General features: G+C 40.7%; 2 protein-coding genes across 2 annotated transcripts; both read left to right on the top strand.

The window, feature by feature from the left end:
- Positions 1 to 308: 308 nt before the first annotated feature.
- s100a11 (S100 calcium binding protein A11) lies at positions 309 to 3250 on the top strand. Its single transcript, XM_008422506.3, has 3 exons — positions 309 to 1785; positions 1872 to 2011; positions 2952 to 3250. The coding sequence occupies exons 2-3, from the start codon at positions 1883 to 1885 to the stop codon at positions 3081 to 3083; spliced, it is 261 nt and encodes an 86-aa protein (XP_008420728.1). The 5' UTR covers positions 309 to 1785; positions 1872 to 1882; the 3' UTR covers positions 3084 to 3250.
- Positions 3251 to 5940: 2690 nt separating this feature from the next.
- Positions 5941 to 15486, top strand: s100u (S100 calcium binding protein U). Its single transcript, XM_008422507.3, has 3 exons — positions 5941 to 6337; positions 10507 to 10637; positions 11584 to 15486. The coding sequence occupies exons 2-3, from the start codon at positions 10518 to 10520 to the stop codon at positions 12091 to 12093; spliced, it is 630 nt and encodes a 209-aa protein (XP_008420729.1). The 5' UTR covers positions 5941 to 6337; positions 10507 to 10517; the 3' UTR covers positions 12094 to 15486.
- The last annotated feature ends 35 nt before the right edge of the window (positions 15487 to 15521 follow it).

The raw sequence follows: 15521 nt of genomic DNA, 5'->3' as shown, positions 1-15521 counted from the left end.
ACAGATCGAAGCGAGAGTTTAATCGATATTTGAAAGTATTTCTGCGTCCGCGGGGCGACGATGGGGCTCAACGGATGTGACTTCATTTGACCCCTGGGCAAATATAATTTCTATCATCATCAGTTGTCTCCTGTTTTTATGAAATAAAATGTTGAGTTCAATACATTTTTCACCATGTTGGTTGAAGTTTCTTTTTGTTTTCAGAAGTTTTGTGGGCTTATTTTGGTCCGTTTGACGAGGGTTGACTCCAGGGTAGAGTGATTATTTTTGTTGTCCACTCAGCCCATTGGTAGCTCCTTGTTTCTTCCTGAACATCCTAACAAGTTTCCTACTGGAGACGGTTTGGTCTTCGACGAAGGTTTAAGACATCCTAAAAATGTTTTCTTCAAAAAAATTAGAAATGGATCTGAAAATCTTTTCCCATAACCTGGACTCTTCCTGAGACATTCCCATTGTTCTGAGGATTGTCCGATCCGATGAGTGTTAAATAAATCATTGTCCTAACCTTCGGCTCCAGGCAATCACAAGATTTACTGCCAGCCTAAATAGCTTTCCATCAAGTGGAAAGAACAAGATCAGGGGTTTTCAAGAGCCACCGTCCTGCAGCGTTTGGATGCATCCCTGCTCCAACACACCTGCGTCAGATTACAGGTCAGTTACTCAGCTTCTGCAGAACTTACTGACATGCCAAAGAGGTCATTCAGGCTCTCCATTCAGGTGTGTCGGAGCAGAGATGCAGGACAGTAGCAGTCCCAAAGAGGAGCACTTAAATCATTTTTTTTTTTCTGTTCCAAGCTGGAAAGAAACCGAACTACTTTTATTCTGCATGATCAGAGCATATAAACTTCTGCACAGGTTTATACAGTAGCTGGCTACAATCAATGAGAGCCCTGGAGCCGCCCAGCCAGCCCAGTGTGACGCACGCCGCCTCTCTTGAGTCGGGAGCTGATGGCATGACTGGCATCCATTATCTCAGCTGCGATGCCCAGCTGAAGCGTTTACACGCAGACTTCGGGTCTGTGCCTCAACTGAAGGCAGGCTCGCTCTCTCTCTCTCTCTCTCCATGTTGGCTTCCGCTGATGTCACCCAGCTGACATGCTGATGAACGAGAACCAGTCGTTCATTACGGCAGCGCAGACAGAGTCTGCCATTCTTTGAATAACACAACCAGGCAGGTTAGAGGCGCTTCGGCGCAGATTCGCCGCTCCCTCCCTCCCTGGATTGAAGTTTGCTTTGATTTAAAAAACATAAATTAAATCCCAACAACTAACACATGAAGAAGAAGAAAAACGGCTAGCTACGTCGCTAGGTTTTGCAAACACGTAAAGAAGCGTAATGTCTTTGCTTTGAGTGTGTTCGGTTTGAGACAACAGAGGGTGTGTTGGACCTCGGTACCATTATTTGAGTCATGTTTTGTGTAAACTAATTATTGCTTATAATGCACGATTCAGTCAGTTGATTGGACTCGCCTGATGCCGCCTCTGCAGACGGACCCGGGCGGCGTTTTGTCCAGTCGTCAGGATCCGCTGTGACCTTTTTTGTAGGTCAGCGTGGCAGTTTGTTGTTTCCTTTTTTTCCCCCCCCATTTCTTTCTCTCTTTTTTTGCTTGATGCCATGGAAATCCGACAGAGATGAGGGCAGGAGGGGAGTGACGATGAGGGGTTTTCCGCTGATGTGTGCGCCGGTGATGAAGATGAAGCGCGTATATTTAGAGAGGAGATGGACAGAGATGAAGAGGAAAGGAGCTTCGCGCCGTCTGCTGCTGCTCAGCCTAAACTCGCCAAGGTAAGGCATCAGCTGCTGATTCCGGTTTTTAAAATAAATAAATAAAAAATAAATGCATTCTTAGTTTTTACTGGTTTTATTCGCAGCATAAGCCACCATGGAAGCCGCCATCACCACCATCGTCTCCCAGTTTAAGGTGTACGCTGGGAATGAGGGATCCTCCTCCACGCTGAGCAAAGACGAGTTTCACAAACTGGTGACCTCTCAGCTTCCCAACTTCGTCAAGGTTTGTTGTCTCTTTAGTTGCTTTTATTGTCTCTCTCTGCTGATGTTTGTTTATCATCCACCTTTGAAGGCTCTGAATACAGCTCTGGGGAAAAAGAGAGAGACTTAAAATTATTAGTTTCTCTGATTTTACTTTTCATAGGTTTGACTAAAATGAATATTCTTTTTTTCTATGAACTACTGACATGTTTCTGAAGTTCCAAGCAAAAATGTTATTAGCATGTATCGCACGTTTCAGCAACAAGCGAATTCAAAGTGCTTTACATTTCAAATGATCACGACGAATGCCATCAATAAAGATGATCAATACATATAAAATATATTGATCAATGTCCCAGCTATTATCAAGCATGCGTCTTTTTATTCTGTGTTTCAGCTGTTTTGCAGTTTTCTGGAAATTTGTTCCAGATTTGTGGTGCTTAGAAGCTGAATGCTGCGTCTCCATGTTTGGTTCTGGTTCTGCAGAGCAGGAGCAGAACCAGAACCAGAAGACCATGAGTGATATAACAGCAGATCTTTAAAATGTTTTGGTTCTCATTTGGGGGGGGGTGGGTTACTGTCAATGTCTTATTTATATGTTTAATTTAATTGCACATTGGAGACTGGTGAAACGCAATTTCAAACTTCTGTGTTAACCCCGTTACATGGATCTTTGACAATAAAGTTACACTCGACTTGACTTGGCTATAAACTAACAGTTATTTTTAAAGTCTGTTCTCTGAGCCAGACTTTACAACTAGGACGATGTTTTCCATCTTTAAGAACCTCAATTTTTTTTTAAAGATGGTGCATTTCAAACTTATTTAAAAAAAAAAGAAAGTTTACAATGCACTGAAGCAGACGAACAACTTCTCGACACCCATTAAAGTGTAACCGAGTATCGTAAAGCAATTCAGTTTCTGCTCCGTATTGATCTGCGTCTCGTCTCTGATCGCCCGCAGAACGCCAGCGACCCCGCCTCCATCGACCAGCTCATGAGCTCCTTGGACGAAAACGACGACGGGGAGCTGACCTTCTCCGAGTTCTGGCAGCTGATTGGAAAACTGGCGGGCAAACAGGGAGGCTTCAGCTAGTCGACCCGACCCAGTCGGCTCGCTTAACTCCTGCTGTAAAACGGAGCGAGAGGCCATCTGATTTCTTTTATCTCTCTGTGCCAGAGACTCATGTGTAACTGGCGTAGTTAACCATTTGTTTGATGGGAGGAACTTTGAATTAAAGCCTCTGTTGTTTTAAACCCTGAGCCACCTGCTTCGACTCTGCTGTCATTCATTCACCGCGTTATATGATTTCCAGCAAGCCTGCATCGGAGCCGTAGTGATTTAAGAGCTTGTGATCTGCAGCCGTCCTGCACTTTTAGTGCCCCATAAAGCTGCCGGCTGTTGCATAGCATTATGACCCACACTGCAAAAACACAGCAAGTGTTTATGTCTGGTTTCTAGCGCAAATATCTCAGTTCACTTGAATTGAGACAAAACGACGGACAAGTACGTTTTCATTAAGACACGGGAGCTTGTTTTCAATATTGACCAAAAAGTGCTAGTTTCACTGGCAGATTGTTTATTTTGTAGCAAGACTTTTTCCAATTTTATAAGTGAATTATTGACTTAAAACAATCTCCTATATCCTCCTAAAAAAAAAAAAAAAAAAAAAAGATTCAACTGTACTAAGATATTTGCCCTAGAAATACTTGGTGATATTTTGTGCTTTTTGCAGTGCAGCGGTGAAGATGGCGACAGCGACCCAAACGCATCCTATTGCGTTTTCCTTAAACGGGTCATTTCGGCATCAACTCTAATGTCTAGACAGAGTTATGTGTGCAGGAATGCTCCCCCGCCGTTTTATCGCCTATGGGCCTGTTTTAATTTGCTACTGGCCTGACTGTGAGAGTGCGCCTTTTTTTTTTTTTTTTTTTTCCAGCGCGATAGGTAAATGTGACCTTTGTATCCAAATTACAGCCCCCACCCCCACTCCCACCCCATCATCGTGTCAAGATGTGAGCGTGGGAGGGACGGACGATGGTCGGATGAGTCACAGAAACGGTTGAAATGGGAACGTCTGACTGTCTGACTGTCCGTTTGCAGGCTTTCTGCTAAATCACAACATGTTAACAAGTAGCTATGGTCTAGTTTCCAACGTGGATCTCTTGGTATTCATGAAATAAGCCAAAACTAACTTGCAGGTAAATTTTTAGCAAGAAATAGGAGCTTGTTTTAAGCAAATAAGTCCTTAATACTGACTAAAAGGTAAAATAAGACGGTTTTTTTTCCATATTAGTTAAAATGTCTTGTGTCTTGGCTGATTATATTTCACTTAACTAGCACCTTTTCCACCAATATTAAGGAATTATTTACTTGGAAAAGTTACTTGTAAGTTGGTTTTGTCGTACTTAAAGCGAGATCTTCACCAGAAACTAGACCAAATCACTCGGTGAGTTTTTGTGGTTTTGCAGAGCGGGCGCTTCTGCAGACAAGCATCTGGTTAGCCACGCCTCACTTACTGTGATCAAATCTGCAGATGTAAATCTTTTTACATGGTTGTAAAAGAATCTGGCAACAGGGCCACACGAAATGTATCCCAGTTTGTTCCGTCCAGCTTGTATCTGAAATCTAAGCTGACTAAAAGTTGACCGCAGTATTTTCAAAGCACCTGTTTGAAACCCAGTGGTTCTTTCAACGTGTTCGTGACCCTTGAACTTTTCCACAGTTTTTCACTTTACAACCATAAACTTTAAGGTGTTTATGGTTTAAGGTGGGGTTTTTTATGATGGACCAACACAAAGCGGCAGGTTATTCTGTAGAGAAAGTCAGAGCATGCATGGTTCTTGAGGTTTTTATTAATAAAAGTATTATATTGCAGCTGTATTCGCTGAACCAGTACTTCCTTGTTTTGCTCCAACTACATCAGCGAGACCTATAGATTCTCAAATTTAGGTCTGGACTTTTACTAGGCCATTCTAACACATGAATATGCTCTGATGCTTATATCTGACTGTGTGTTTCTTGTTCCAGAGTCACGCCTGTATTTAGCTCTATCTTTTCATCAACTCTGACGAGCTTCATTGTTCCTGCTAAAAAAATAACTTGCTGCTGGTACATCTCCATTTACCCACTGTGGGACAAGAAATATTTCATTATATATATATAAATTATCATTTAATGCCAGAAAACAACAGAAGTTCTACTACAAAAACAACATTCCTTGTTTCAACATGAATAATTTTCTATTTTGTTTGCAAATATATATTAAAAAAACTTTTTTGTTACCTTTATATGTGATAATATAGCCAGAAACATTATTAGTCAGTTCGGCGTATTGTTTTATAATCTATAAACTACCTGAAGTATATTTTCATAAAGCTGTTTGTTCACTAATGCTGCTTAAATATCTGAAAGAAAAGATGGATTTATATTCAGATTAATCTACAAATAGGTGGGATGTCTTAATCACATGGCCTACATGAAGGCATTTGGGTGTGCTGAATTTTATTTAGGAGCATCAGAGTTAAAAGGGTTTGAAGTTTAAAGCAGATTATTATTTCTAAGTTGGATTTAAGGTTGGGCATCTTTCTCCTTTTGGCACTGGCGCTTCTTTCTGTTGGTCTATCATGACATCCTAATAAATCACATTAATATTTGTTGATCTGATGTGATAAAAAAAATTATTTTATTTCTTAAACCAACAAATATGAAAGAAAAAAAACTGCCTTCACTCAGATCAAAATCTGCCATTTCAGTTCTGCTTTAATGCAATTTATCATTTTTGAAATGCAGTCTAATAAAAATAAATAAATAAAGTTTCAGGTTGTGGCTTGATAATTTGTGTTTTAAAGTTAATTTAAAAAGCGACGTGAGCATGAAGTCACGCCCCCCCCCCCCACGCCCTGCCTCTCTGTCCCAGCAGATGAAGCCGCTTCCAGCCGCCAAATGAGGAAATCACGCATGACGCCAAACAGCTGCAGCCGAACAATAACCTGAAACGTCCAAATAATGAAATAATAAGAAAAACAACAACTTTCAGTCAGTGTATATACATATTTTTTTCTGCTTGTATTTCCATCTCCTTCTCTCAGGGTCGCTGTCTTCCACTCCTCTGCTCTCCCTTCCCACTCTCCCAGGTACACGCCCTTTGACTTGTGAAGGGGGAAAAACTTTTAAGGACAGGGGGGGTGGGGGGAAGCGAGCCCAAATCACGGAAGAGATTCTGCAGTCCTACTAGTTTGGCAAGTCCACGGGGCTCAAAGCAGCGCAGAAAAAAGGCGGAGGAGAGCTCCGAAAGTCACTTTTGGCGCACATTTCACACAGTTCTCTTCTCCCGCAGACGGCAAACGGTGAGTTTGGATGTTTTTCCTTTTGGTTTACTGTAAGTGTTTCCTGCGTGGAAGCGGCGTTTTTTTTTCCTTTACTTTTTCTTTTTTTCTCTCTCTCCTGTTGCCACGTTTCGATAAACTCCCGCAAGAGGCTCCCTGGTCCTGTCTGACTGCAGGAACCGTTCACTGGCTGCTGTCCTACAAAGTTGCGCTTTTGTAGAAGGAAAAATCCAACTATTTAATTTATATTTGCTAACTTTTTTTTTCTTTTTTTTTTTTTTTTTTTACTTCTCATTGAGCTCACATCCATATCAGATTAACGTGAAGATGTTCTAATATAGATTTGAAGTGAGTGATCAGCTGCAAACAGTTGATCTAAAATCCAGGTGATCTGAACCTTAACACACCCCGTGAGTAAAAGGCGCAACTTTTACGTCCTGCTTTTATTGACCAGGAAGCCGAGAGCAACAATTTGTATCTGGTTTTCTCTCTATTATTTATTTTTATGTATTTTTTGTTAGTTTTTAAACCAATCCGTCTTGTTAATCGTGAGTCCTTACGCACACCCACGGGTCTGGATGCGTGGAGTTTACTTGGGTGGGAGACGGTGACTCTTCCCGCTGTTTATAGCCACAGCCCGACTTGTTCCTCTGTTAATATTTGATGCCACACCAGCGGTAGTATTGTCGTTACCCTGCGCACGGACCGTATCACGTTCACCCGTTGTTGTTTTTCTTCTTCTTCTTTTTGAAACGCAACACCCAATCAATCCCCCCCTTTGGGTCTCTGCGGCGAAACGCGAAACTCTCGGTTGTAGGACTTTGCGTTTAATTATTTGCGCTGTTGTGTTTTGCTCTGTTTCTTTTTCTTTTTTGGAGTAGATAAATGACATTGAATACATTGAATTGGATGCAATTTTTTTTTCTGAATGTGGGGAATGTGTTTATCTATACTTGTTCATAGAAAGTACCCGGCAGTGTCGGGAGAAGGGTGGAGGATGATGTGTGTGTGGATACGAGCCGTCAGTTAAGGCCCCTGTGTACTCAGGGCTGGAAGGGCGTGTCGGGCCCAGGAAGAAGTCCCCTAAAGTCCCAGCTGAGCTCAGGATCACTTTAAGTGTTTGGATTACTTTGACAACTAGGAGTGGTTACGCAGCACTTGTGTATACTCTTGAGCTCTTGGTCTTTTTTTTTTTTTCTTCTGTGTCCAATTTGCAAAGTCGGCCTAAGGCAAAAGCTTTCTTGGATGCTGTAGAAGCATCCAAGAAGCTTGGATACGATATTTAGTGATATATTTGACATATTTCATTGACCATATTCTCCCTCTGTCAGCCCTCGTACTAAAACTCATGTAGAGTTTAGTAAGAAGCTCCAGGAGAGCAGGAGGCACCTTGATGATTGAAAAGACTGGCACAAGGGATCATAATCAATATTTCAACACTTCACAGATATTACAGCTTCAAAGTTTGTTAGTACAGTGCAGCCCTGCCTCATGTCTTTTGTTGTAGTTTTTTTTGTAAATGATATTATAAACCTTATTAAAGCAACAGTATGTAACTTTTAGGAAAAAAATTATGTATGTTTTTTACATATTTATTGAAACTGTCTGCTATTATATCTGGTATGAGACAGATAATCTGTGAAAAAAAAATCCAGTTTCTCTGCGTTCTCCCAGTGTTGATAGAAACAACCAGCCAGAGCCAGGAGGAGAGTCTTAGGGTTGACAATCACCCCTCCCTGCAGCGCTGCTCACTCCACCCTCTCACTTCAGCTAGCATAGCCTGTCATGAATGCTAAAGCTAGTTAGCATGGCCACCAATGACTGCAGATAAACAGTTTTCCTGTAAGGATAAGTTGTTTCCCCACCTCTTACACATTTAGCAGCGAGTACATGAGATTGATTGACAACACTAAGGCCCTCCCTCTAGCTCTGATTGGTTCCTTTCCTTCAGACTGCAATACCAGCTAGGTAAGGAAGTTGAGGAGATTGATCTTTTCTCAGATTCTGTCTCATAAGAAACATGGTGGCAGTTTTAACAAATTTGTACAAACATATTTGTTATAAAAGTTATGCACTTTTAAACTTTTCTTTTTGCAGTCAGAATTACTTTCTCTGTATTTCATGCACAGACCTGACACTGTTGTTGGTGACCAAGATCCTAAAGTTAGGTGGGAACATCAAGATTTTGGCAATTAAAAAAAAGAAATGATCAAATTCACATCAGTCAACTTTTGAAACCATTTGGCTGCTTAAAAAATAAGTTCAACAAAGAATCAACAAAGAATCAGAACGTTTATTCTTTCTTTAAAAAAAAATAAAATCCGGTCAAAATTTCACGATACACATATAACAAAAAAACCCTGAAACTGTGTTACTACTTTTGGTTTCAATACCAACAATTTGAATCCAAGTAGTTTGTTGTGATTGTGATATTTCACACATCCTTATTGACAGATGTAAAATGCAGCTGCAGAGAAACTACCAGTAAATGACAAATTTCCATTGAAATCGAGTTCCTTTTAGCTCTACCGCCTCAAAACTGAAGCACTTTAGTCCAAACTCTACTGCCAGACCAAACGACTAAACTTGACCTGGCAATTTATTAAATTACATTAATTAAAAAATTACAGAGGCAAGCACTGGTGTTGGCTCACTAGTGAGCCGTGTAATTGATGGGTCACACCAGAGACTCTAAATGGTGGCTGCTGGTTAATGAGCTGGTGTTAAACATGTAAAAAAATACCTAAAAGAGAGAAGTGAAATGTTAGATTCAACAGCTCATAGGTCCCTGTCACTCTATCGGCGTAACGTCACTAACTGGTAATGTTTAATGTGCGCTTTGGAAAATGCTTGTCTTTCAGCCTGACATGCACACCAGTAACGTAGATGTCAATATGCTGCCGCAAGCTCTGCTGCATCCTTGTTAAAACAAAGAGTCAACAGTCTCTCCCCGCACTGTTTATTTACTCTGCAGCATTTGAATACAGAAACTGACTGCCGAGCGTGTTTGCCTTCAACGAACATTGTCTCTGCGCTTCGGGGCAAAGCTGGCTCGGAGGTATAGCCTGTAAATTCCTGTCTAAGTGATCTCCGCAGAGAGCAATGAGAGGAATTCCTGCAAACGCGTCGCCCTTACTGGCTAGTTTCAGTCTGTGCAACACGTGAAGATTGTCTGTGCATCAGAGGAAGGCTTGGAGTACGATGAGGGACGGACAGGAAGACGGAGAGGGAGAGAGACAGAAGGGCAGACAAGGACTAGGTAATCCCTCTGGTAATCCAATCTTACCTGGTAGCTTAGAAAGATCAGATGACCTATCAAAGATCAGAGCCGCCATTGTCCATCGCAGCTCGTTTCAATCAGACTCCCTCTCACCTTTTCCACCTATCTCACGTCACTGTTCGTCCCCAACCGCAGCTCAGGAGTCTGACAACTGAAACGAAAAACTTTGCAGGGATCCTTGGTTTCAGTTTTCTCAGAACACGTACCAGTCTGAAGAAATATGACGTAAAACTCGAGATTTATCTAGATAAGTGGTACCCAAACGATTTCAGAAAAGTGTCTTCTTGGTCTACAAGGTGTTTTGTCAGATATTTTAAAACGGCAAGTTGTACAGCAAGTTTTTTTTTGTCACAGAATGAGAGAAAATGTTATCCATTTGCATTGCAATGCTTTGTGTTCAAATTGTAACTTAAAGTTGAAAAATTTTAGAAAATGTGAAAAATAAAGAAATTGCCCGAAGTCGAAATTCTAAGTCTGAGGTTTTCTTTTTGTTTGCTTGTTTGGTTTTATTAACTGCATCCTCAAAATACAACATGGCCGCCTTGCATATAAACAGTTTATTTGCGCTTCTGATGATTTTCTCATTAAATGTTTCACATTTAGTTGAAAATGCAGAGAGAAATAAGCTCTTATTGTTAGTCTGGTCACTGGTCAATCGTACTGGTTTTCAAACTTTTGAACTTTTGAATTGTTTGTTTTGGTCAATCGTGCATCCAAATTTAATTGGTAGAGCACCAGATGAGTTGCACCAGCACTTATCCCTGGTTTTACCGTTTGTGTTTTCGCTCCTGTTGGGAGTTTTGAAAGGTTTAAAAAGTTTCAGATCAAAAGTTACAGACAAATGGACTGAAAGATGGATAGATATTAACCTGATCTGTTTCCTTATTGAATGTGTCTTCCTGTATCCCAGACAGGGCAGTCATGGAGGGTGCCATCCAGGCCGTGGTGAAAACCTTCCTGAAGTCATCCAAAGGAAAAGAGAATATAGGAAAGAAAGATTTTCAAAACCTCGTCTCATCCCAGCTCGGCAACATCCTTTCGGTCAGAGCGAACTTCTTTGAACAGTTTGTTATGTAACCGATTCATAACGCTAGTTTTTGTGAGACTCACCAGTTCTAACTTGTATTTTGTGAATGTTAGTCAAATTGTTGTGTGAAAGTAGTGGATGAGTCTCAGAAAATGTTCCAAAAATAACAAAGGCTACGTTCACACAGGAGGTCTTGAAGCTGGATTCTGTTGGTTTTTTTTCCTTGCATGGTTGTTCATACTGCTAATTAAACCTGAATGCAATGAGGCTTTAATGTGAACGGTTTACAACCCCAAAGTGGCCTGCATGTGCAGGCGGAGGCTGCTGACGTCACACGGCATGGATGGATCCGCTTATGGATCGATTTCAAAGTTTATTCAGCAACGAGCCAACGTTATCGTCTCAAGATCAACAACACGAAGCAGGATGCTAAAAAGAAAGTAAAACCTTTTGTGGACCATCGACTGCAACTTCTGTAGGGACGTTTGTTTGCATGTGAAGTGGTGGGATTGTGATGTGATGCACTTCAGAGACACAAAAGTCATTCATAAGTTTAGAATCCTAATTCTCAGTCGTTGTTCATGTCCAGATTTACCATGTCTGGCTTTTTCTGGTGTTGAATGACACGTTTCACATCAATGACATAAAAGCTGGATAAAATGCAGCATGACCGTTCAGATAATTGCTTTAAAAACAGCCAGATATGTATCCGAATTAACACTAATCATGGAAGCGGCACAAATTGGATGTCTTAGGAGGTGAAAAGATGGCAATTGGGTCGTTCAGACTGCTGTGAAAAAGCCAGATAAAGGTTGAAAAAGCGGCACCAAAGCAAACTTGAGTTGCATTTACCTACTGTGTGAAGGTAGCCTATGTTATGACTTAAGCGCTAGTCAAGAATGTTGGCTTTGCTCACTATCATTGTTGACTGACTTGTGGTTGTGTATGTCCAACTTGTAGGGTGCAGACAGCAAGGAAGCAGTCAACAATATGACCCAGGGACTAGACTCTGACGCTGACGGCAAGGTTGGCTTTGAGGAATACATGAAGCTAATAGGCTACCTAGCCTGCTCACTCAGTGAGCAGCGTGTCCTCAGCAAAGAGGAACCTGCAGAAAATAATGCATCCCAACCAGTGCAAAGCTCCCCTGATGGCGCAGCAGAGCAACCAAAAGAGAACACGGAGCCAAAGGAGGAACCAAAACCAAAAGAAAACGACGAAACAAAGGCAGACCCGACTGTTGAGGCAACGGTAGAAGCAAAAGCGGACGCAAACGCCGAGGTAAAGGTAGAAGCAAAGGCGGAGGGGGAAACCAAGCCAGAGGCAGCTACGGTGGAAGCAGCAGCGTCGGCCGAGGTAAAAGCTACAGAAAAAGCTGAGGAAACGCCAAAAGCGGAGGAGCCAACAGAGAAGTTGCCTGCTGCTGCGGAGGAGAACGTAGCGGAGAAGACGGAAGAGGCGTCTTCATAGGGGACAATCCACTCCGTCACCAAAATCACACTACAGAAATCAACCCTGCAGAGAAATGTAACACTAATTCCAAAATAATGTGGAAAGCCACGATTTCTATATACATTAAAATACAACAGTTTAAACACAACAGAAACACTATTCCATATATATGATTATGTACATGACAGTAGCGTTGTACTACTTTTACCACTATGTTTATATGTACAGGATGTGCATCCCACTATATAGCACATTTACCTCATTATGATGGTGTACTATGACAGCATACAGTTGTCCACTTTAATGTGCATGCAGTATCCATGTGAAAGCTTCCCTGGAAACTATGATTTTCCTGCACACTTGACTGAAATAGCTTTACTTACCACTACAATCAACAGGCCTTCCATCCACCCATGCATTCTCTTTCACTTTCTGTCACTTTTCCACTAACAGTAAAGCGAAACGGTTCTTTTGTAAATCACTTTGCCAGCAATCACTTTGCCAGGCATGTGTGACTTAAAGGAATAACGGGACATTTTGGGAACTTGCTAACCAAAATTTATATCAAATGAACTTACCAAATGCTTGATTCTGATCAAATTTAACATTAAAAATAATAACGATAATAAAATTAACAGGCACTGGTAAATCTTACTGATTACATTGTGAGCTCTTGTTTTTATTCCATACAAACCTAATTTTATGTTAGCCTCTGAAGCTAGCAGTAAGGATAGCCGTTTCTCCATGCTAGCTTAGCTTGTTTTGTACCCTGATGGCATGTTATTGTTGCTATTCAACTTGAAAATATTTCTGTATTTGGTGCACTTAAATATGTTTTTTTATATATATATTCAGCAACTTAACACTAAATTGAAAGATACAAACATGATTTTAAAGTTAGCTTAGCAGCAAGTAGAAAGACAAATACAAAATGGCTATTTTCCACTGCTAGCATGGGCTATTGACACATTAATTTTACTTGGAAGGTGAAAGTTTTGAGTTAAAAAAAAAATCACAAATCAACAGGAATATCCCTATTTAGTTAATTTCACTTCACCACGAACAAACACATAGGCTAACAATTAAAATTTAGGTTATCAGATTGATATGAATGTTGAGACAGAGCCATTGCTCAGTCCTCTGTTAGCAGGTGTGTTGCAGCATTTGTACTTTGAAATAGGCAAGGAATAAGCTGGAAAACTCTTGATATTGAAATTCTTGTCTGAAAATTCACATACTTCTCACCAAACCTGGCTTAAAATCCAGCATAGCTGCAATATTATAGTGTGTAGATAATCATATGTTTTCTGTTCTGGTGCTTTAAATCCCATTATATGAGTTGTACACAAATTCCACTTTTTTTTTTTTTTTTTACTAAGTTGCAGCTAAGTAGGTTATCTAAATTTTGACTTTAAATGTAGTAGTACATATAGCTTGGTTTCATTTTCCCCTGAAATTGACTTTTTGTTTTGTTTTTGTCCAGTTTGTCCCTGTAAACATGTCCAAATATTCCTTTATTGGATGCACTTAAATCACTTTTTTGTATTTTTCTCTAAACTAGTGGTGTGGCTAATTTAACAACACAATAAACAAACTAATTTGTTAAAGTTCTGCTTACTTATCTTAATCGTTTTCTCATTGCCAAATATTCTTTTCTCACTTTTTCTTTGTCTGTTGCCTCCTTCAGTGTGTTCCCTTAACTCAGACTCAGACATTAACTGGGAACTGGAGCGTTGGGTGTGACCTTCGGTTAAATAATTAAGTCACTGAGAGGGAATCTACACCTAAAGGACCAATAAGGTCAAAAAGAGAGCCCAGGATAGTCCTGTGGGAGTGGGCCAGGCACTAGCAGGCCAGGTCAGAAAAGGTGCTTGTGCAACTTTATTCCCTCTATGTGTGGAAAGAAAAACGACTGCAACAAACCACCAAAACTCGTCTTATTGGAAATCTTAGATATCTTATGAAGCCACAGCAGGTTAACAGTGACCTGCTTCTTTAAACACTTAGCAATGATACAGCCTGACCTTTTTTTTCTAAACTGTGTTGTTGGTTCGAACTCCAGCTGCTTGTGTTTTTTGTCGGTCACACCCTTGTACCTTTTGAACACCCTGCAACTGGATCCTAAGGGCATTGGGAAATTACTGGATTAGGGATTTCATGAGTAACACGCCCAAAGATGCAGACAATTGCATGAGAGTAATCCTGGATATGGGGTTGCTCATCATGCCTGCCGGTGGTTGTGCCTCTTTAAATCAAAGAACAACACAGAGTGTATCATATTACCTTTTGTCTTATAAGCCATTTCACAATTATTTCCACTGCTATTCAAGTTTTTCTTTCTTCTTTACGTCTCACTTTAAAATTTATTGCTAACTCGTCATTTTAACCACTGCAGCGATTACTTGCCAAAGTACCAAATTCTGTTGAGTTGTTGCATTTCCGCAGCTTGCTGCTCCTCCACACACGACTAAAACATGACGCATTGTTCCCTATCAGAGCAGGCAGCACTTCATTCAAGTGCCCAGTGAAAATGAGAAAGACAAATAAGCACAGATCATGTGATCACCTTGCCTCACTGAGGCACTCCCATTGTAAATACTCTCATTTACGCCAACTCGGTGCAACTTTTGCGCTCGCAGTGCACACTGCTTCCTGCTGCCTCTAACAAACTTCCTGGACTTTTTTTGGTGGTTTTATTATAACATCTTTATTGAAATAAATGTCTTCCCTTTTTTTCTAATGCATGTTGGTACTTTTTGGGACTGATGCGTCTCCTGCACCACCTCATATGGGCCTGTGAAGCTCGGTTAAGGTACGTAAGGTGGTTTACCAAATTGCACAACCACTGGACTCCAGCCTAATGTGAGCACTCAACATCTTCTGGGAGATGATTCATAATCAATATTGTTCATTTGAAGCCATCATCCTTTTAGCCATTTGTAAAGCTGTTTTATTTGTGTCCCGTAGCAAAAGTCCACCCAGCTTTTAAATGGTTATAGAAACATACTGGAACTGGAGCGCAGCAGGGAGTGTTTGCATCGCCACACAATAAATCTCATTCATTCTCAGATACAGCAGATGAAGATAAAAGTTATTAATCCCCAAACTGGAACAGCAAGTGTATATAAATATACAAATGTGTCTTTATGGCTTCTGGGGTCAAAATGTTTGGGGTAGTGGGATGTTTCCCAGGAAGCCGTGCAAGCCTTACTCTGTTTATTTTCTAGGAGTGTGTATGTGTGTGTGTGTGTGTTTGGCAGAAGGACTCGTATCAGTCCACTGTCATGCCCAGTGAGCTTTACCGTTCTCTTATTTCATATGTAACGCTGTATCGTTTTTTACTTTTTTTTTTTTTTTGCTTATAATCTACATACTGGCTAAATCAAAATAAAACTGTGACCGTAAGATGTTTTCAATGTGTGGCGTGTTTCATTCACACTTAAACT

The sequence above is a fragment of the Poecilia reticulata genome, chromosome 11, assembly GCF_904066995.2.
Source record: "Poecilia reticulata chromosome 11, P_reticulata-male-v2, whole genome shotgun sequence".
Taxonomy (NCBI): domain Eukaryota; kingdom Metazoa; phylum Chordata; class Actinopteri; order Cyprinodontiformes; family Poeciliidae; genus Poecilia; species Poecilia reticulata.
The sequence above is the reverse complement of the archived record's forward strand: the minus strand, read 5'-3'. Positions and strand labels throughout refer to the sequence as shown.